General features: G+C 43.3%; 1 protein-coding gene across 1 annotated transcript in view; it reads left to right on the top strand.

The window, feature by feature from the left end:
- Nucleotides 1-17,221, top strand: part of LOC134207901 (paired box protein Pax-9) — a 65,786-nt gene extending 48,565 nt beyond the window's left edge. Inside the window, exons 3-9 of the mRNA XM_062683940.1 lie at nucleotides 15,102-15,267; nucleotides 15,324-15,521; nucleotides 15,585-15,922; nucleotides 15,983-16,053; nucleotides 16,127-16,274; nucleotides 16,338-16,793; nucleotides 16,865-17,221. Coding sequence (XP_062539924.1) covers nucleotides 15,102-15,267; nucleotides 15,324-15,521; nucleotides 15,585-15,922; nucleotides 15,983-16,053; nucleotides 16,127-16,274; nucleotides 16,338-16,793; nucleotides 16,865-17,004 — 1,517 coding nt within the window. The 3' untranslated portion in view covers nucleotides 17,005-17,221. The remainder of the gene's footprint in view (nucleotides 1-15,101; nucleotides 15,268-15,323; nucleotides 15,522-15,584; nucleotides 15,923-15,982; nucleotides 16,054-16,126; nucleotides 16,275-16,337; nucleotides 16,794-16,864) is intronic.
- The last annotated feature ends 6,282 nt before the right edge of the window (nucleotides 17,222-23,503 follow it).

The following is a 23,503-nucleotide window of genomic DNA, read 5'->3' as shown; positions in this document are numbered from 1 at the left end:
TTTCGGCCGAAATCCTGGAGAAACTTCCGGACGAAATCATGGAGGAACTACCGAACGAAATCCTGGAGGTACTCCCGGAATTTCCACACCAAATCTTGGAGGAATTTCCGGACGATGTCCTGGAGGGACTTCCGGTTGACATCTTTGGGAACTTCCAGACGACATCTGTTGGAGCTTCCGGTCTCAATCCTAAATGAACTTCCAGGTGATATCGTGGAGGAAGTCCCGCATGAAATCCTGGACGAACTTCCGGAGGAATTCCTGGATGAACTTTCAGAGGAATTCGTGGAGGAACTTCCGGACGAAGTTGTGGAGGAACTTTCCTAGAGGAAATTCCGGACAAAAATCTGGAGGAACTTCCGGACGAAGTTGTGGAGGAACTTTCCTGGAGGAAATTCCGGACAAAAATCTGGAGGAACTTCCGGACGACATCCCGAAGGAACTTTCGGACGATATCATGGAGGAATTTCTGGATGAAATCATGGAAGAACTTTCGAATGACATCCACTTAAAATAAATCACCGAAATCTCAACAGCAGAAATGAAAAGAAATACCTGAGGAACTCGTTGAGGTACTGCTGAAGAAATTCCGGAGAAGTTTTGACGCTTGAACTTAGTTCACGCCGACCCACGCCGCCGTCGATCATCATCGGCGTGACGCTGCCGCCTGTAAAATTTCAATCGGCGCACAAGTCTAGTGCATATCGATTTATACGCTATGCATTTCGTTTTACCTTCATTATAATACTTTTTCTGTGTGGTCTTGTTGTCTTTGGTTCTTTCCAATTTGTATGATCTCATAATAAGTAAGTCATTCCCCGATTCTGTCATTTAACTACATCCAAATTACTAAATAGTGCATCTTCCATTGAATATGTCAGTTTAGACGTAGATGATTATCAAATTCAACACATCAGACAATAACTGTACCTAAACCCTGTTCATTTTGATACAAAGGAATTATGCAGCCGACACAGAGAACTCGCCTTTGCATATGATGCTAACGAACCACCGAGGTGGATTTGCCACTATATTAGTGTTACACTGTCAATGTTGATGGCCCTCAATAAATCATACATATTTTAGAGAAAAAAAACCTTAGCAGTACAAGTTGTACAAATGATGGTTGTTATTAATAATTTAATAAAACAAATTCAGTAGTTATTTACAATTCGGATGTTTAATTAACATGTAATGCTTGAAGGATCCTAGAACTTTGTCAATCAGATCATTGTTCTAAATACAAAGTGTTAGCCATAAGAGCGCAATTAGAAAAATGTCACGGAATGTCATGACATTTATGTCATTTGACACTGATTCGGCTCTCAAGTCGCCAATATCAGATTTAAAGAAATTACCCGTTAAAAAAAGTTACAGGGTTCCTTAAGGGTTACATGTTTGAATAAAAACATAATTGTAAATAACTTGTGAAAAAAATTAAAAGCAGATTAGTCCCATGACAACGAAATAACATTTACCGTCACTGAGTACAACAATATTTTTAGATATTTCCTGATGGCACAGCTGTTTACTTTTAATATCACTTTTCAATTTTAATACAGAAACTCAACTCCAACTAAATTTCATCATAAAGGATTGCTCTAAAAGTTATCCAGTACCGGACATTTATTGACGAATTATTAGTAACAGAATTCATCCAGCGAGAACTCATAAAGGACTAATAGGTAATTTAAAATGTAGGGGAAGATCCCCCAGTGCCAGACACATAAGCCATTTAACGAAACACTCTCCTATTAATCGGATTATGTTAACTTGTAGATATTAAAATGTGTTGGTAGAGCCTATTTAACTCTCCAGCTAAATTTATTACATCATACTCCAAATTCACACCTTTTCAATGACGTCTTCAATTTTTGTTTCTGCTTATTTCTGTGGCTTTCTGATACCTAAGCAAGATGAAACAATTGAATTGAAGTAAGTTTTACAAAACAGGTGTAACTGTCCGGACCCAGGCAACAGCAACCGAAAACAGAAATTGATTTTGCACCACAGTTCCATTATATATCTAACAAATCATGATCGTTATTGAGAATATGGTAAAAGACCATCTCCACATGAACAAATTTGGCATTTTTGTTGAATTTCAAATTTTGTACAAAGTTTACAACATGGGAATCTGATATTTCATGCAAATACAGAGCATTTTCATAGCTTTCTTTTGTACTACTTAAGATGATGGAGGGACCTCTTCAAGGGAAGTTTTGAGAAGTGTTAGATATTTGGAGGTGCCCGACGCTGTGGGAGCTCTCCCTAAGTGTTGTTGAGAAAATTTGCTCTGGTGACTTGAATAGTAATTTATTTTAGGAAAAACTGGAAGAAATTTTGAAACCTTTTGTAGAAGAGATAATGAAAAGATTTTCAGATTAAAAGCTTAGTATTATGGAATGAATATTGATTTTTTGTAGTTTTCATTACGAGAGAAGAATACTGTTAGGCTTTTTCTGATCTATGATCGGAATGCCAATATTTCTTTTCCGAAGAGCTTATTAAAATAACATTGACCTGCCATAAAACACGTTTCTGCACCTTTTCTACCATCCTAACAGAAGGGTCTAGATAGAATATCATCACTGACCACCCCTAAGAATGATCGCCCGAAAAAAAAACCTGTTGCTTCGTCTCCAAGCTGCGGCGACTCATCCCGTGCAAACGATCGACTTTTTGTTAGCGGTGGCCATCCAGTCTACATGCCTCGGCATGTATATAAAACAAGGAAAAGCTGCTCCTATCTTTGCACCGATCTCGCACAAATACCATCCCAAACCGAACCTCAATAACAACACACGAATGTATAATTGGCTACATGTGTGTTATTAGGCATTTACTGGCGTAATTCATGAAAATATACGAAACATGCCGCGTGCTCATCATCCCACCTCCGCGCCTCGCCCTCGCGCCAAGGAACGGACCAGGTAGGCTTTGAGCGCGCTAAGCTACTAAGCAACCGTTGCTGGCGTCGTCGTCGTCGTCACCACCGCCGAATCGTCCCCGTCTCGCGAGGAGACGGGACGAGGTTATTGTCGCTCGCTTTGTTACTTCTATCCCCGCGTGATCATCGCCGCCGCTGTAGACGACGATGAACTAAAATTGTAGCCTTCTTCGATTCGATTGTTGTTGTTCGCCCCGCAATTGCAACAACAGCAACAACAACAATAACCACACACCACAAAAGAGGAAGCTCGGTTCGATGTGATGCGTTTTATAGTCACTTGAGTGAGGTGGAAAAAAAACTGAAACTTTTTTTCGGTTGGGCTTCCTTCCGTCATCATGGTCGTCGTCGTCATATTCGGAGGCGTGGGAAGGGAGGGCTGGTTATCAAGGGCCTATCACCAAGTATCGAAGGAAAATTGGTCATTTCACTGAACTTTACGGTTGTAGAGATTACTAGCAGACATTAAAGCAGCATTCCAAACCCGATTCAGATTTTTGCATTTCTCGTAGAAACAAATAAAAATTAAAATTTAAAAAAAAGTTTTCGAGAAAACTTTAAAAAAACCCAGATTAATCCACCTAGCAGTGATAGTGCCTTTCTCGTTTCTTGTGAGTGAGTAATTTCTTCGCACTTTTGGTATGAAAAAAGTATTTTGGCCATAACTTCTGAGCCCATAGTCCGATCCGGCCAATTTTTAATAGGAAACAATGGGACATGATTCTGCGTCGAATGTTGCGAGAGAGTTGAGAGAGAGTTGCGGCCGAGAGTAAGTGCCTAAATAGAGAAAAAGAATTTTTCTTGTAAAAACTGGCCATAACTCCGAAGCCCATAGTCCGACTGGGCCGGTTTTCGATACGAAACAATGGGACAAGATTCCGCGTCAAATGCAACTTGTTGCGAGCAAATCGGTTGAGGATAAATGCCTAAGAAATGAAATGGTTAAGGATAAGTGCCTGAAAAATCAGTGAGATTATTTTGCGCACACATATACACACACAGACATCACTTTAATTCGTCGAGCTGAGTCGATCGGTATATAACACTATGAGTCTACGGGCCTCCTATAAAAAGTTCGTTTTTGGAGCAAACATATAGCCTTTAAGTATACTTTGTATACAAGAATGGCAAAAAGAATTTTGCTCATAACTTCTAAGCCCATAGTGCGATCGGGTCAATTTTCAATGGGAAACAATGGGACAGGATTCTGCGTCGGATGCAACTTATTGCGAGCAAATCGGTTGAGAATAAATTCCCAAAAAGTTAGCTAGACTTTTTAATGTGATTTTTTATGAAAAAAAGTATTTTGGCCATAACTTTCAAGCCCATAGTCCGATCGGGTCAATTTTCAATAAGATGGGAAAGGATTCTGCGTCTAATGCAACTTGTTGCGAGCAAATTGAAAATAAGTGCCCAAAAAGTGAGCTAGACTTTTTAATGTGCTTTCACACGATTTTTTTTTGGCCATAACTTCTAAGCCCATAGTCCGATCGGGTCATTTTTCAATAGGAAACAATGGGACAGGATTCTGCATCGAATGCAACTTGTTGCGAGCAAATCGGTTGAGAATAAGTGTCCAAAAAGTAAGCTAGACTTTTTAATGTGCTTTTGTATGAAAAAAAATATTTTGGCCATAACTTCTAAGCCCATAGTGCGATCGGGTCAGTTTTCAATTGGAAACAATTGAACAGGATTCTGCGTCGAATGCAATTTGTTGCAAGCAAATCGGTTGAGAATAAGTGCCCAAAAAGAGAGATAGACTTTTTTATGTGTTTTTTTATGAAAAAAAAGTATTTTGGCCATAACTTCTAAGTCCATAGTCCGATCGGGTCAGTTTTCAATAGGAAACAATGGGACAGGATTGTGCATCGAATGCAACTTGTTGCGAGCACATCGGTTGAGAATAAGTGCCCAAAAAGTGAGCTAGACTTTTTAATGTGCTTTTTTATGAAAAAAAAAGTATTTTGGCCATAACTTCTAAGCCCATAGTCCGATCGGGTCAGTTTTCAATAGAAAAAAGTGAGACAGTATTCTGCGTCGAATGCAACTTGTTGCGAGCAAATCGGTTGAGAATAAGTGCCCAAAAAGTGAGCTAGACTTTTTGATGTGCTTTTTTATGAAAAAAAGTATTTTGGCCATAACTTCTAAGCCCATAGTGCGATCGGGTCAGTTTCCAATAGGAAACAATGGGACAGTATTCTGCGTTGAATGCAACTTGTTGCGAGCAAATCGGTTGAGAATAAGTTCCCGAAAAATGAGCTAGACTTTTTAAAGTGCTTTTTTTATGAAAAAAAGTATTTTGGCCATAACTTCTAAGCCCATAGTCTGATCGGGTCAATTTTCAATAGGAGACAATGGGACAGGATTCTGCGTCGAATGCAACTTATTGCGAGCAAATCGGTTGAGGATAAGTGCCCAAAAAGTGAGCTAGACTTTTTGCGCACACACACACATACACACACACATACACACACATACACACACACACAGACATCACTCCAATTCGTCGAGCTGAGTCGATCGGTATATAACACTATGGGTCTCCGGGCCTCCTATAAAAAGTTCGTTTTTGGAGCGAACATATAGCCTTTACGTATACTTTGTATACGAGAAAGGCAAAAATGATCGAGAGACTCTTGAAAAAGATTTTCCGTGAAAGTTTGAAGGAACTTCAAAATTAAAATCAATAAGACTTCCCGTACAAATTTGGAGCTATTTTCTGTGCATAATCTCCCTCTGGAAATGTGGAAGAACCTTGAGAAAAGGCGAAGGGATTTCTCAAATTAATCAAAAAAATTAAAATTTTTCGGTGAACGTTATGAAAGTGAATTTTGGCGCTTGACCAATTCTACACTGGCAAACCTTGGAGCCCAACCAAGAGGCCATCCACAAAGTACATCATGCTCCTAGGGGGGAGGGGGGGGGTCCCGAGCAGCGTGACGAGTTATACAAAAATTTAAGAAGGTTAATACGAAAAGTGTGACGAAGGGGGGAGGGGGGGTTCAAAAATCGCCAATTTTCGCGTGACGTACTTTATGGATCTTTCTCAAGGAGTAATCTAGATACATAAAATTCCTAAACCTATCCACAGGACACCAATAGAATGATAAACACTGATGAGCTGGACGACACCATGACGACAGGGCAAGCTAGTAAGGTTGAAGGCCTTCTTTTTTGGCATTCACTGAATCGGCTGAACCGCTGAACGGTTAACAATATTCGCCCTGTTCTCTGGAGGTTCAAGGACATCTTGGAGACTGGCTCCTTCAACATCGATTTTCTAAAGTTTGATAGAATTACAGATCTTCCTTGTATAGGACTTGTTTTAGTCGTGCATAGGTTTTAGTAACTTATTTATGACAAGAGGCAAGTTGGCCTACCTCCAAGCTATAACCGTCCTTTATGCCGGCAATGTTTGAGCTAGTTTCGATGCCTGGTCAGAAAGCATGTTGTCGATACCCAAATCTGCCATGCTTCCATAACTCTTTACGCAGACGGTGGTTAACCATCTTCTCTACAATCTTTGAGGTACAGGAGGGTAACGATATCGGTTGGAAACTAGACGGCTCTCGACATGAGTATACACTCTTTGGAATCGGAGTAGCGTAACTCTTCCGCCAATACTCTGGAAAAGTCTGGCCGTACCATTCCTGGTTGATTAATTTCAGGCACGTTTTTGGCTGCCTCTTTCAGCCAGGCACCTTAACATTGAATACCCCACAAGAAATCAAAAAACACCTTCTATTAGTGATCGGAGGGCCTTTCTTCTGGCGTTAACTTCACGCCTAGTCTCTTCAAACAACCAGCGGTGAGCTTTTCGGCCGGGCCGGCAACTATTTTGAAGAATGGTTGCGAGGGCGATCGAAAAAGTAGAACTTTGGATGCCCAGTGAATGTGATAAGAGATGATCGTACGCCTCCCAGTTGGCGTCATCGTAACACAAGCAAAATCTCTCGGTGCTGGAAGTAGGAGGAATAGAAAATTTTAAAGTCATTCTAGCTGGCGGCGACGTGACAATATTTTATTGCAATTATTCGTCAACAATTATTAAACAAACAACTGCGCCGGTATGAAATAAAAAATACAATTAAATCCATGTTTTTGCATTTACAGCTTCAAATAATTTGCTAACCGGAGAAAAAGAAAGAGAAGAGACGGTGAATATTGTGGGGAATAAAGTGAGTCTGAAAAAAGCGTTTGCATTTGTTAGTTACATTGATGGATGAAGTGGAACGTATTTCTTATTACATGATCAAAATAATTAAATGAACTAAAATACTTCAAAATGACAATAATAGAAAAAATGCTAACGAATTTGAAATTCAATCGTAGTAGGCATTTGAAATGCCAGCATACTAAGTTGCCAATGAGAAGAAATTTGAAATTCAATCTCAGTAGGCTGACAGAGAATTCTAGATTATTCGAACGGTGAAAATAAACGACGATCATTCAGTGTTCTGTTTTTGAGGCGTGAACATGCGAATTTATTTATTTTTTTATTGTCTTAATTAGGAAGACTTTCAGCCCGAGGCTGGCTCGTCTCCAACATGCGAATTATCCTTCGGTGTTCTGCGCTTGTTTTCGTTGGTAAAAGGCAAATCGGAAGACGGATTTGCTTGGCTACGAAACTTTGCTGTATAAACTTTTTCTGTAGCTCTTAAGCTCACTGATTTAGAGCAATTGTACTTACCAGGATTAGGGTGTTATTTATATTTTTGATCTGCTCATTTAATTTTTTTATTTTTCACGAATGTCACCTTCTTTTTTCACTTTTTCTTTTTATACTTTTGGGGCTTTTCAAAACGCGTGTTTTTCTATAATTACATCGTCTGCATCTTCTTCAGTTGTTGAGTAATATCAATTCACCTGGAAAAAATATGACTTTAGTGAAATTGGCAAAAACTTGAGATAAAAAAATAACATATCCCCAATATTTTGACATAATAAAGAATATGAATTGTTTTTTTCAAATGCCGTGTAAACATTTTTTTTATTGGTCTGCCCTAGTCGGAGATATCAACTTTTTTTGTCTTCATTTGCGAGGTTTTCAGTCTTAGGCTGGCTCACCTCTATATAAATATCAACTTATTAGAAAATGTAATTTTGACAGAAAACCGATTATAACTATCGATCTGCAAAAAAATGGGGCATATTTATACATCAAAAGTTGCATTTTTTTGAGCTCTAAAAGTCACCCGAAGACGACTTTTCCGAAAAATCAAAAACAAAAAAAATAGATCAAAAATACTGTTTTTTATAGGGACACCCTAATCCAAGTAGGTGAAATTGCTCTAAATAAGCCAACTTAAGAGCTACAGAAAAAGCTTTTTTAGCAAAAAATTATTGGAATATGCTGCGCTGAGTTCTGTGTTCTACAACTTTGTAAAACATTTCATGTCAGTATTCCGGAAAATGATAAAATATTTTCTAATTGTTCTTATATGATGAGCCGCCCCAATTTTTGATTGCACCATAATGATGGCTTCACTATTCCGAAAAATTTTGTAGAACAACAATTTTGCCTTTCTCGTATACTAAGTATACGGTAAAGGCTATATGATCGCTCCAAAAACAAACTTTTTATAGAAGGCCCGGAGACCCATAGTGTTATATACCGATCGACTCAGCTCGACGAATTGAGGTGATGTCTGTGTGTATGTGTGTGTGTGTGTGTGTATCGTCTGTGCGCACCCACCCAAAAAAAATGTCACTCATTTTTCAGGCACTTATCCTTAACCGATTTACTCGCAACAAGTTGCATTCGACGCAGGATACTCTGCCATTGTTTCCTATTGAAAATTGGTCAGATCGGACTATGGGCTCGGAAGTTATGGCCAAAATACCACTTTTTTATAGAAAAATTGAGTAAAAAAATGTCTCATTTTTCAGGCACATATCTTTAGTCGATTTACTCGCAACAAATTGCATTCGACGCAAGATACTCTACCATTGCTTCCTATTGAAAATTGGGCAGATCGGACTATGGGCTCAAGAGTAATGGCCAAAATACTATTTTTATAATGCACGAGAAAGGCACCATTACCGCTAGGTGGATTAATCAGGGTCTTTCTGAAAAATATAGTTTTTGTACAAAACGCATCTTTCCGCGTAAAACTGTATTTCCGGAAGTTTCTTCAGGAATTCAGCTGGAAGCTCCTCTGGGAATTCCTCCGGAAGTTCCTCCGGGAAATCATCCGGAAGTTCCTCCGGGAAATCATCCGGAAGTTCCTCCGATAATTCCTTCGGAAATTCCTCCGGGAATTCCATCGGAAGTTCCTCCGAGCATTCCTTTGGAAGCTTCTCCGGGAATTCCTTTAAAAGTTCCTTTGGGAATTCCTTTGAAAGTTCCTGCGGGAATTCCTCCGGAAGTTCCTCCGGGAATTCCTCCAGAAGTTCTTCCGGGAATTCCTCCAGAAGTTCTCTCGCAAGTTACTCCGGGAATTCCTTCGGAAGCTCCTCCGGGAATTCCTTCGGAAGCTCCTCCGGGAATTCCTCCGGAAGCTCCTCCGGGAATTCCTCCGAGATCTCCTCCAGAAGTTCCTCCGGGAACTCCTCCGGAAGTTCCTCCGGGAACTCCTCCGGAAGTTCCTCCGGGAACTCCTCCGGAAGTTCCTCCGGGAACTCCTCCGGAAGTTCCTCCGGGAACTCCTCCGGAAGTTCCTCCGGAAGTTCCTCCGGGAACTCCTCCGGAGAACTCCTCCGGAAGTTCCTCCGGGAACTCCTCCGGAAGTTCCTCCGGGAACTCCTCCGGAAGTTCCTCCGGGAACTCCTCCGGAAGTTCCTCCGGGAACTCCTCCGGAAGTTCCTCCGGGAACTCCTCCGGAAGTTCCTCCGGGAACTCCTCCGGAAGTTCCTCCGGGAACTCCTCCGGAAGTTCCTCCGGGAACTCCTCCGGAAGTTCCTCCAGGAACTCCTCCGGAAGTTCCTCCGGGAACTCCTCCGGAAACTCCTCCGGAAGTTCCTCCGGGAACTCCTCCGGAAGTTCCTCCGGGAACTCCTCCGGAAGTTCCTCCGGGAACTCCTCCGGAAGTTCCTCCGGGAACTCCTCCGGAAGTTCCTCCGGGAACTCCTCCGGAAGTTCCTCCGGGAACTCCTCCGGAAGTTCCTCCGGGAACTCCTCCGGAAGTTCCTCCGGGAACTCCTCCGGAAGTTCCTCCGGGAACTCCTCCGGAAGTTCCTCCGGGAACTCCTCCGGAAGTTCCTCCGGGAACTCCTCCGGAAGTTCCTCCGGGAGTTCCTCCGGGAACTCCTCCGGAAGTTCCTCCGGGAACTCCTCCGGAAGTTCCTCCAGGAACTCCTCCGGAAGTTCTTCCAGGAACTCCTCCGGAAGTTCCTCCAGGAACTCCTCCGGAAGTTCCTCCGGGAACTCCTCCGGAAGTTCCTCCGGGAACTCCTCCGGAAGTTCCTCCGGGAACTCCTCCGGAAGTTCCTCCGGGAACTCCTCCGGAAGTTCCTCCGGGAACTCCTCCGGAAGTTCCTCCGGGAACTCCTCCGGAAGTTCCACCGGGAACTCCTCTGGAAGTTCCTCCGGGAACTCCTCTGGAAGTTCCTCCGGGAACTCCTCTGGAAGTTCCTTCGGGAACTCCTCCGGAAGTTCCTTCGGGAACTCCTCCGGAAGTTCCTTCGGGAACTCCTCCGGAAGTTCCTTCGGGAACTCCTCCGGAAGTTCCTTCGGGAACTCCTCCGGAAGTTCCTTCGGGAACTCCTCCGGAAGTTCCTTCGGGAACTCCTCCGGAAGTTCCTCCGGGAACTCCTCCGGAAGTTCCTCCGGGAACTCCTCCGGAAGTTCCTCCGGGAACTCCTCCGGAAGTTCCTCCGGGAACTCCTCCGGAAGTTCCTCCGGGAACTCCTCCGGAAGTTCCTCCGGGAACTCCTCCGGAAGTTCCTCCGGGAACTCCTCCGGAAGTTCCTCCGGGAACCCCTCCGGAAGTTCCTCCGGGAACTCCTCCGGAAGTTCCTCCGGGAACTCCTCCGGAAGTTCCTCGCGGAACTCCGCCGGAAGTTCCTCCGGGAACTCCTCCGGAAGCGCCTCCGGGAACTCCTCCGAAGTTCCTCCGGAACTCCTCCGGAAGTTCCTCCGGGAACTCCTCCGGAAGTTCCTCCGGGAACTCCTCCGGAAGTTCCTCCGGGAGCTCCTCCGGAAGTTCCTCCGGGAACTCCTCCGGAAGTTCCTCCGGGAACTCCTCCGGAAGTTCCTCCGGGAACTCCTCCGGAAGTTCCTCCGGGAACTCCTCCGGAAGTTCCTCCGAGAACTCCTCCGGAAGTTCCTCCGGGAACTCCTCCGGAACTTCCTCCGGGAACTCCTCCGGAAGTTCCTCCGGAACTCCTCCGGAAGTTCCCCCGGAACTCCTCCGGAAGTTCCCCCGGAACTCCTCCGGAAGTTCCCCCGGAACTCCTCCGGAAGTTCCTCCGGGAATTCCTCCGGAAGTTCCTCCGGGAATTCCTCCGGAAGTTCCTCCGGGAATTCCTCCGGAAATTCCTCCGGGAATTCCTCCGGGAATTCCTCCGGAAGTTCCTCCGGGAATTCCTCCGGAAGTTCCTCCGGGAATTCCTCCGGAAGTTCCTCCGGGAATTCCTCCGGAAGTTCCTCCGGGAATTCCTCCGGAAGTTCCTCCGGGAATTCCTCCGGAAGTTCCTCCGGGAATTCCTCCGGAAGTTTCTCCGGGAACTCCTCCGGAGGTTCCTCCGGGAACTCCTCCGGAAGTTCCTCCGGGAATTCCTCCGGAAGTTCCTCCGGGAAATCCTCCGGGAATTCCTCCAGAAGTGCCTTCGGGAATTCTTCCGAGAATTCTTCCGGAAGTTCCTCTGAGAATTCCTCCGGAAGTTTCTCCGGGAATTCCCCCAGAAGTTCCTCCGGGAAATCCTTCTGAAGATTCCCCAGGAATTCCTTCAAAAGATCCTCCGGAAATTCCTCCGGAAATTCCTTCGGAAGTTCCTCAGGGAATCCCTTCGGAAGTTCCTTCGGGAATTCCTCTGGAAGTTTCTACGTGAATACCTCCTGAAGTTTCTCCGGGAATTCCTCCGGAAGTTTCTCCGAGAATTCCTCCAAAAGTGATTTCGGGAATTCCTCCAGTAGATCCCCCGGGAATTCTTCGGAGAATTGCTCCGCAAGTTTCTCCGGAAGTTCTTCTTGATGTTCCTCCGGGAATTCCGCCGGATATTCCTCCGGGAATTCCTCCGGAAGTTCTCCCGGAAATTACTCCGGGAATTCCTCTGGAAGTTCCTCCGAGAATTCCTTGGAAGTTCCTCCAGCATTTCATCCGGAAGTGCCTATTGGACAAACAATTGAAGTAATTTGAAAAATTATCCCCACAGTAATTTTTGTATTTATTGATTTTCCATATCTTCAAATTATTATACATTATAGAGATTTTCATACCTCCGGGAATTCCTCCGGAAGTTCCTCCAGGTATTACTCAAGAAGTTCCTCCACGAATTCTTCTGAATAATCCTTCAGAAGTTCTTTCAGGAATTCCTCCGGAAGTTTTCCCAGGAACTCCTTCGAAAGTTCTTTCGAGAATTTCTCTGGATGTTTATCCGGGAATTCCTTCGGGATTTCTTCCGGCAGTTCCTACGGAAATTTGTTTAGAAATTCCTCAGAAAGGCCATTAAGAAATTCCTCCGAAAGTTCGTTCAGAAATTTTTCCGGAAGTTCCTACAGGAATTCCTCCAGAAGCTCTTTCTAGAATTCCTCCGGGAGCCCTCCTGGAATTCCATGAATTATTTAGAATGTAGTTCCAAAAGTTATTCCAAGATTTCCTCCGAAAGTTCGTTCAGGAGCCCTCCTACAATTCCTACAAAAAATCTTTCCGGAATTCTTCGAGAACTTCACTCAGGAATTATTTTAGATGTTGTACCAAAAGTTCCTCCAGGAATTCCTCCAAAAGTTGGTTCAGAAATCCCACCGAAAGATCATCTGGAAATTCCTCCGAAAGTTTGTCCTGAAACCCCGCCATGAAATCCCCAAAAAGTTCTTCCAGATATTTCTTCAGGAATTCCTACCAGAAATCTTCCTGGAATTACCCGGGAACTTCCTCTAGATATTCTTCTGGAAGTTATTCCAGAGGAGTACCTTCGGAAGTTCGTCCAAGAATTTTTCTGTTAGTTTGATCAGAAATTCCTCCGAAGGTTCTTCCAGAACTTTCTCCGAAAAATTCTCCTAAATTTCCTCGGGAGCTTTCTTCAAGAATTCCTCTGGGTTTTTTTTTTCGGAAAATATTGCTGGCTTTACTGTGGTAGTTTGTTTACAAATTTCTCCGAAAGTTCTTCCACAAATTGCTCTTCAATTTCCTCTGCCAGAAATTCCACCAGGATTTTCGACAAAATCCTGAAAATGCCATTGAAAAAATTCTAGGATAGAAAACTTAAATTTTCAAAGGAAATTCATGATAAATTAAAAAAAATCACCTCCATTCAGATCAAAATACCATAGGAATGCTAAAAAAAAAATTCTAAGGTGTTTTAGAAAGAATTCCTCTGATTCCTAATGTTTCTTTATGCATATATTTTCTGAAATATTGAATATTAGATACATTTTTAAGAAGAGAAGAAACAATCTTAACGTTAAACCATTAATCAGTTGGCCTTATAAACACATTTTCCCACAACGTTTTTTACCGTTTTTTTGAGCTATAAATTATTTCCATGCTAGTTGTAGCAAGACTTCATAGGAAATGAGAATAAATTCTGCATATTTACTTGGAAGTAGATGAGTATATGAACTTGGCTGAAAGTGTGTAAAAAATGTAGCTTTGAAAAAATGTACGAAACCCTAATGCTCAATGGCCATCGGCGTGGTAAAAAATTACTCGGCGGTGTGGTCAATTTTCATACGGCGGCACGCCGATCCATTTTTGACGGCGGCAGCAGCGCACAGGTCTAGACGGTAAGGCGCGTTCTCCAAAACGCCATCGTATGGGCTGCGCATCTGGCGACTGACAAGGTTTCTGGTGGAGGGGCTGGGAATCGAACCCATGACCATCCGCTCATAAGGCGAGCGTGTCGCCAACTACGCAGAGCGACCTCCCCATATCTGCCAAATAAAAATGTTATGCTTTATTTTTATAAAGTACGTTTAGCCGAAAGCGGGTCATCGATTCTTTTATAAATTCAATTCTCATTTACATCTTCAGACGCTTATGGTAGCAATCATCATCGTCATTATCCAAGTCCGTGTATGATAAATACCTACACCAGGCGTCCGTTGAATGTAGATCGAACTTCAGCAAAGACTTTTTCACAGAAACGACACCAAATTACATTCCACACTATGAATAATTTGACAAAAGAAAAACAGGGGAAACAGCATTTTTTTTCGTTTCCTTACTGACCCTGCTGGCTGTCAGCAGGAGCGTATTGAAATGGACCTGCGAGCCGCCGATGGCCCAACGTGAGAAGGTGAACGACAAACGATCAAAGGTGGCGGTGACCTTCCCATCCGTTGTTGTTATGTTCACCACGACTACTGCGCGATCACCGCCGCCTGTGGGTGCCACCGTCGTCAGGTCGATCCCTCGCATTTAAATCCCCCTTTAATAATTTTTGAACTCTTCCTGTTGAACTTTTTCAGCAGTTTTTGTTTCTTTTATTTCGATATAATTTATGATCACCGAACGACCGACCGATGGCGATGGGAACGTGTGTTTCACTTTTGTATTGCTTATGTGGCCACACCGACCGATCCGCCGCTGTCGTCGTAACATAGTTTTGTCTAAATACATACAAACCATGAAAGGGCTCCTGTTTGTAAATGCAAACATCTTGTCTATTGCGCCTTTGTTTGTATGTATATTTCGTTATGATTAACATTTTGAACCTTTTTTTCCTCGTTTTCTTCTAGCCACCGGCACCCCAATTTACATACATGAATATGTTTTTCTTTAATTATTCTGTTTCTTCCCACAAGGAAAAGCCGTTACATTATATGCCTTTTATTTTCTACTAATGTGTTCTCCAGATTACCTATATGTTCGCTTGCATTTACCTTTATCTTAATTTAAATTAACTCCAAAAATTTATTCCAACCTTTCTGGGTCGAACCGAGACTAATCGAACTTTCTTCCCCGTTGCTGCCGGCGTGCGATTTTCGTTTGTTTATTTTCTCTCTTGGCCTTCCTAAAAAAAAACTTCACGTACGCGCGTACACCAATAGGCCACGGTGGAGTCAACCAGCTGGGTGGAGTTTTCGTGAATGGGCGCCCCCTGCCGGACCTGGTGCGGCAGCGAATCGTCGAGCTCGCCCACAACGGCATCCGTCCGTGCGATATTTCCCGCCAACTGCGCGTCAGCCATGGTTGCGTCTCGAAGATTCTGTCGAGGTTGGTTCGCGATCCATCCCGGATGTTTGATATGACTAACACTACACATCTTCCAGATATTACGAAACGGGAAGCTTCAAGGCGGGTGTTATCGGTGGATCGAAACCGAAAGTGGCGACGCCGCCGGTGGTCGATGCGATAGCCGCCTATAAGCTGCAGAATCCGACCATGTTCGCTTGGGAAATTCGCGACAAACTGCTGGCGGACGGTATCTGTGTTCATGACAACGTTCCCAGCGTTTCGTCGATCAACAGGTAAGAAAATGGGCTTATAATTGATCGAAACCACCCCTTATTGACCTCCATTCCTCCTTCCAGAATCGTTCGCAATAAAGCCGCCGAGAAAGCCAAGTACAGCTCGCGCATTGACTCCAGCATGCAGGAAAGTGCCCCGCGTGGTGTTTCTCGTCAAAGTGGTGGAAGCCAGCAGCAGCAACAGCAAGCCCCACCGTCCCAGTCTCAGTCGCAATCGGCCGCCCAGGAATGCATGAACCAATCGATGTCCGACTCGGAGGGAATGATGAAAAGTTCTCAATCGCAATCAGCCGACAGCGTTGGTCCTTCGGCTTCGTATTCTATTAACGGATTACTCGGCTTGTCTCAGAAATCACTTTCCGGGACGAGCTCTAAACGGCGCAAAATCAAAGAAGATCCAGGTTAGTTTTATTTGAATATACCAGGCGAATATTTAATTTATAATCATAATTTTCTTACAGACTTACGATCTGGTCTTTTGGGAAGTATCAAACGTGATAAGGTTCTAAATCCACACGGATGGCATCATTCAGTAATTTGAACCAATTTTCACCCGATAGTCGAATATTTTGTTTCCACTAACTTGTATATTTTTCGGATTTTAGGACACCAAAGATATATCTGACTATGAACACATGAAACAGCATGATCAGGACAAAAGCGATCTCTTCACCGGTGGCGTAGATTTTGTTAGTTCAATGGCAATGTCCAGCGAAGACAACTCCGATAATCAATCGAGCTTTACCATCAGAGGTTCGTGGGCTGTATTTAGTCCTTGACTGAGATTTACTTGACTAAGTTTTGATAAATTTTCAGGTGAGAAACCACACAAATACCATCGAGCGGAAGACGCCCTATCGGTGGGGGTGATCATTGAAGACGACACGTCCGCCCGCAAGCAGCAGCAACACCATCCGCACCCAACCGAGCTCACCAAAGTCCCAGGCGGATACGAAAAGATCCTAACCAGCGAAATGATAGCCGCCTCCTCTGCAGCAGCCGCAGCAGCGGCGGCGGCCGCCGCTTCCTTAGGAGGCAGCAGTGGCGGCCTCAAGAGAACCGAAGCCTCCCCGATGGCGCAATCGATCGAATTCCTCAGCGACATGAATAACAACATTTCCCAAAATCAAAACCAGAGCTTCCCAACGACGAGCTACGAGGCGGCCGCCGGATATAGTACCGGCGAGCCGACGGAAGCAGCCGTGCTCAATCCGCACATTGCCTGCTCGTCCAACTATTCGGCCTTCCTGCAGAACACGGATCAGTTTGCAGGTGAGTCGATCACGAGTCGCAATTATCGCAAGCTCAAAATTATTAATCTTTGCTCATATTTCCACATTCAGCGGCCAATCCTGAACTGATCTTCCCCACGGCATACACTCAATACGCACCTGGCTACGGCTCGTTCAACTACAACACGGCATTTACGAACAACAACCTTTGTCGAGATTTGGGCCAGATCCACTACCCGGAGGAGCAGTAGCCCTAATTAGCAACAAAACCCCCGGAAACAACCGGAAACTGACGACGAAGCAAGGCAAAGAAAGATTTGAAAAGTAAAACGAATTTCACAAACCGTTACAAAGAAATATGGCATTTAATACACACCCACATTCATCTTTAGAATATTTTGAGATGATGAGTAACAAACAAAATATTTGAAAATCATGACAAATTATATAAGTGACATTACAGAAGAAGATGTCTTTCTTAGATTTAGAACTGGAAGAAACCTAATCACAAATTATTCAACCCGATTGCTGCCATCATACTCAGGGATTGAATCCAAAATAGAATGAAGAAGTCTCTCACTATCATGTACGATATGTAGCGTACCGTGAAAGACTTTTTTCGTTAGCTGTCATGATATAGAACTGATTCGGGAGGCTATACTGCCGTGAATCGCATATCTGTCCCATCTTTGCTGGGTTTCCTATTCATAACATTTTTTCATGAATTAATTTGAATACAGCAATCAATAGCTTTCATGTTGTTCTGTAGATTTCGCTATTCAAATTAATTCACGAAAAAATGTTACTTAGGTCCATTTGAAAAGTTAAGCGAGAATTGTTTTTTTAAGGCTCCCCCAAACCTAAGCGATTTCATCGCCGCGACGGCGACAACTAGTCGCCGCGATTCTATCGTTGGGTCGCTGCAGGCAATACTCTATTTACGCTTCCATACCAACGGCGACAGAATCGCTGTCGCTAAGCGATAGAATCGCGTCGCGACTGTCATGTCGCGTGTGTTTGGGGGAACCTTTAATCTTCCGAAATTGTTTGTGCCTAATTATTATACAGTTTCTGTAAGCTTATTATGCAGAACAGGGTGTACAGATGCTGTACGGAAGACCAGAGCAGATTGTACACAACCTAGCCACCAACGCTCGAGGCACACATCCGGGCCCAAAGCAGAAAGACTTGAAACTTAAATCCAGTTTGGTTTGGCTGTCCAAAACTTGTGTATGCATTTGCAAGTTGTGAGAACGGACAATTACCTTTCTAACCCCATGATTCTACAAGAGCTCGTGGCCGGCAAATATAAAATTTGGCTGGGCATTGCACCAAGAGAACCTGCTGGTAGTAGATCCGCGACAAGAAGTGTCACAATTTTTTCTATAGCAGCGAAGCAGAAAAAGGACGAAGATCCTGCCGGTGACCAGTCCAGAATCATACTCAAATCTCAATCATCGAGGCTTCCTTCATGCACGAGTTAACTCGTTTGCGATTCTATAGGGAGAGCATCGCGCTGGAGTTTCTCGGACAGAATCGCATTGCTTCGCTTACTCGCCGAAAAATTTAATTTAATACTACCATTTTTTAAGCGAAAAAAGTTCATTCACTGCTTTCAACAATGAAGAACACAAACATGCAATTATGCAAATCGCGATTCGCATCACGAACGATTCTCTAGGCCATGATTCTGATGGGATTACTCACGTATTATTTGAATCGACGATAAGATTTGAAAATTTGATATTCTACTAACACAGGGCGGTGACACTGCATGGGGAAAATGGTTTAGCGAATACCTACGCGTTCTTAGATAATGGTTCGTTTTTAACAATAGTTGAGCAAGCCATCGCAGACGCACTAGGAGTGAACGGACGAGCACATTTATTGTGCATCCAACAATAACGACTACGCAGTTAGAGACGTGGATGCGATACGATTTACAATTTGTCCGTGGTGTACACGGTCCACAATCTGGGCCTACCGAAACAATCGTTGGATATTGGACATCTGTCAAATAAGTTGAAGCACTTAAGGCATGCGCCTATAAGGAATTACCAAAGAGCCGTTTCTGGACTGCTGATTGGATTGAGTTATAACCCGCCAACCCGCACGTTTCCCGGGGAAATAAGATAGGTGGTTTAAGCGCCACTCCTTTCGGGGACCACCTTCCAGATATAGGGCTGCCTGGCCGCTGAGACCCCCAGGGAATGGGTCTAATGACTCCCGTTTTCAGAGAGGGAACGAATCGGGTGACGTAAGACTGGGGGTGGAGACAATGTAGGGGAAAAAGGGGAAGGGAAATCGATTTTCAAGCGTAGGGATTAGGCGATTACAAAACAATACTTACGCCCTTTTATCATCACTGGATGACCTAACCAAACTTGCGAATCCTGCTAGAAAAAAATATGGAGAAATCGTGGTTGTTTCGGGGAACCGCCCCAGCAAAATACAATAAATTACAAGAATAAATCACGACCGATTAACATGCATATATTTAATCAATTTTATTAGAACATACTACTCGGGATAGATTTTCCTCAAATGGCGGTTCGCCTGCATTTACTCTACCAGTGAGCCCAATAACAACATCCCACTACAAATGTTCAGTTTCGTTCATTTCATACATGTATTTCGTCTCTTCATACTTCCATTCTACTCTACTGCCTAGGCCTACTGTTGCTTTCCCTTACTATCTTTCTCTATCAGTCTGTCTTCATTCGGGTGTGTTGAGTGCTTTGCGTGCGGTGTTCATTTGGTTGGTCGTGTGTGTGCTCAGACGCGGCTGTCAGCGCAAGCGCTTGGGCTAAGGACAGCCACGTGGAATATTGCTTGGCACGCTACTTACTTTGATTGCTTCGGTAGCGGCGGAAACTGAGCCATGCGCATGGACTTATCTAATCATGCATGATTACTTACGGTTTGCGTACGCTTGGGGTGGATTTTACGGGAATCAAACGGTCGTTCATTCGAACGGACGCGTTGATTGATGTTTGCGTCGATGACGTTGACGCAGATGATTCCTTCCGGTCTGTGGGCTTCACGCGGCGGCGATGAACGGGTACGGTCGTCGCGGCGATGAATTGTAGACGATTGGCGCAATTTCGCGATGAATCCGGGTATCTGCTAGCCTTGCCTAGGGCGCGATGAATGTTCGCAAACCCTCTTCCGGTTGACGAACTTCCGGGAAAACCCTCGTAGCTGACGGTGGGGTCAGATGCGATCATTGACTTTTGGTGTGATGTGTACGGCTTCGCAGAATGCCACAAACCTGGTTCAAATCACGTGGTGTCGTACGACGACACGATTAACACACACACAAATTGCACATAAATTTGACCAACTAATTACCTGCACAATTTTAACCACACGCACGAAGCTGCTAATAACTTTACGCAATATAACGTTGCACTCAACAAGTTACACTCAACAAATCTAAACGGGAAAGACTTAATTAAAATTAATCAAAGACAAGCATGCTAATATAAACCTTTAACAACACATCACGACGCGACACTTAAAAATCGATCACTCCTGCCTCTTCCACTAGCCAGAACGAAGTGATCGATCGAGGTCAATTTTTCCTCAGATCAAGGTGTGCATTATTAATTAGTTTCGCAATCATAACCTTCGGGAAATCCGGAGCGGAAATCCGAAGGTTGAGTAATTCCCACGCTCGCGAAACGACCAAGGTTAAAGGGAGGGGGATTAGTCTTCGCCGAAAGGCTTACATCAAACGGCTCGCTAACTCTGAGAGAGTGGATCCAAGTTCAATATCCCCTGAATGCATTCCTCCGGGGGTCATTGGACAGCGACGAGCGTGCAAATTTCATATTTGCTGTTATCGCTTTTCCCTTTTGGGCGGTAAAAGCATGTGCGAGTTGGCTAGGGTAGGAACTCATTTAAATGACTGTCTGTGGGACGCTACTCGTGAATATGAACAAGATTCATGCAGTGTGTGAACTTTCCAGTACTAGACTGGTTCAAACTAATCTAATAAAACGGATAATTTATGCAGAAGGAAATACGAAAACATTTAAAGAACGAACATGCTCGTTACAGAGTAACTCGCACCTGAAGACAATGAATCTTCGGGAAGGTAGAGAACATACTCGCATCGATTGGGTAGTATCTGCATAGATATAATAATCAAGATGTTGGGGTCACAGCAAATTAGTACTCATTTTGTGGTTCCAGTGTACTAATATTTCGGTACCCAGCGGTACCCGGTATGACTAAGCAATGCTTTGATGAAAATTTGAATTTGTTCTAATTGTCGTCGCCATGGGTATCATCGTATTTGTTTGTTTATGATTTTCCTGTGGAATTTCGTAATGTCGACTAATATCATTCATCCGATTATAAGTTTCTTATATTTACTAATTATTCTCTCATTTTAGTCAATAATCGGGGATCGTTCGGAAGAACAAAACATACAAAAAATCTAGTGATGTTATGATTGACCAGCCCCGTCGGCTATACCCTCTCAGGGTCGGCGACAACTTACTGAAAGAGGACTCAACAACACTCATATGTGCGACCAGACCATATCAGTATATTACAGGGCTGACGTTGGTTGAACCGCTTGGCATTCGAAGCAAATTCTTTCGCCTCGGTTTATCAGTCGGTTTACGTGTGCCCGCTGGCGAAAGCAAGCCGCACTGGATAGGGTTCCCGGTAAGCGGGCACGAAATCACACAACCTTACCTGGTCCTTCTCCTCAGTAGCAAGCGTACTTGCCGAATTGGCTTCTGGGTCTCGCTAGTGACCGGCACGGGTATCCTTGGTCCGTAAGTTGATGCTCATTATGTATCACTCAAGAAAAAAAGCCCATCAGATTCATGTGCCGACCCACATGGATTTTTGCAATGGGGTTTGCCCAATAAAAAGTATGTGTAAAGTTCATGGATTTTCTCCAATGTTCAGTTCTATCTAATTCATATTAGCATAATATGGGATCCATAAAATTGGCACATACTTTTTATGGTCTTTATTAATGAAATACATGCATGCTGCAAATGGTTTGAAATACTGCTTTTTTATATTTTTTGTCTATTTTCTTTTTTGTATATTTCTATTTTAAGAATAAATGAAAATCATTTAAAGTATGGCAAGCAATTGATACAAATTCTATCACAAGATATTTATAACTTCTATTTGATTCCTAAAAGTTTGACTAGCGGAGCTGGATTTTCTCCCATTTCGGCCAAAAACTCAACATTGGAAGCTGTGAGCTGTTCTCATTTAGAAGTTACACCGCTTTTGATGTTGAGTGCGAGAGAAAGCTTCATAATCTCGATCTCGCCGTCGATAGAAGTTGTCTGATACACTGTCGTGACCTGAGAGTCGTGAATTTTCCGTACTACGGCATTTGCCGGTGGGATCTGAAATACATATGTGGTCGGGGTTCTACCAAATCACACCAAGCGCCAATGCAAAATTTAAATTGATTTGCCAAAGCTTTTTTCGAACAGATTCAATTAATCACAAATCGCATCGTTCTGCGCCATAATTGTACAACAAATGTACACATGAATTGACAAAAAATACTTCCCGTTTTCTTCTTGTGGACAAAGTCAGAAAAAGCCGCTTGTTGTGGTTTGGCTGAACCCCGACCATGTAGTGCACCGGATCCAGCAATCGATATATTCTCAGATTCTCTGGATGTGATACACTGCGCGGCGTTTGTAATGTTCCCAAATGGGTAGGGGAAGTGGGGGTAGCACGCCCATAGGAGTTAAAACGCGCCACCCCTGAATAAGGTTAAATATCCCCATTTTGATTATTTTCAATAGTCTATACGATAAAGCAATGAAAAATATTGCCATTGGATACATATATTTCATGATTTTTCTCTAGTTATACATGAAAAACTCGAAAAAACGATTTTTGCGTGTTTTGATGCAATTCTAGCTCGGTGGAATTTAGTCTTTCTGTCGCTGTTATACATTGATAAATTAATAATTGAGCCATGAGCCATGCTGCTTACTCGTGTTCTTTATGTTCCACACGAAATCGTCGTCAAAAATGGTTTTAAAACGATTTTATGGGCCTTCAAACTTCTGAGGTCGGTGTGGGGCATTACGCCCATGCTCATTTCGTATGACCGAAACAGCTGAAACATTCGGTTAATTGCCTTAATGTAGGCAATTAAAATGAAAATCAGTACGATAAGCACATGTAGAGATGTCGCAAATTAATCGATTACTTCGATAAATCGATTCATCGATGTGATAATCGATTAATTTTGAATCGATTATTACCAAACGATTAATCGATTCAATAATCGAGAGGAATCGAGAGTAATCGATTAGTTACTAATCGATTAATCAGGATTTTACGACATCATAAGGATGTCGCAATTGGATTGATTACCTCGATTGATCGATTCATCGTTGTGATAATCGATTAATTTTGAATCGATTACTATCCAACGATTAATCGATTCAATAATCGACAAGGATCGAGAGTAATCGATTAGTTACTAATCGATTAATCGGAATTTTACGACATCTCTAAGCACATGCGCGTTTTAACCCATCCACTGGCGCATCTCACCCCGCATGGTTTCAAAATCATTTTTTTTCGGGTGCTTTTTAAAAATCAAATTTCTGTGCAATAAAATAGACAATTAGATATCTGTTATCGGTAGTCAGTCGCAGATCGCTGTTCTTCAGTATGCGCTGATGAAAACTGGCTGAAATGGTGGTTTTCATTGATAAAAATGGCATTTTCCTTAACGTGGGCGTC

This window comes from Armigeres subalbatus, chromosome 1 (genome assembly GCF_024139115.2).
Source record: "Armigeres subalbatus isolate Guangzhou_Male chromosome 1, GZ_Asu_2, whole genome shotgun sequence".
Taxonomy (NCBI): Eukaryota; Metazoa; Arthropoda; class Insecta; order Diptera; family Culicidae; genus Armigeres; species Armigeres subalbatus.
Note: the sequence above shows the minus strand (reverse complement) of the source record. Positions and strands in the feature narration are given on the sequence as shown.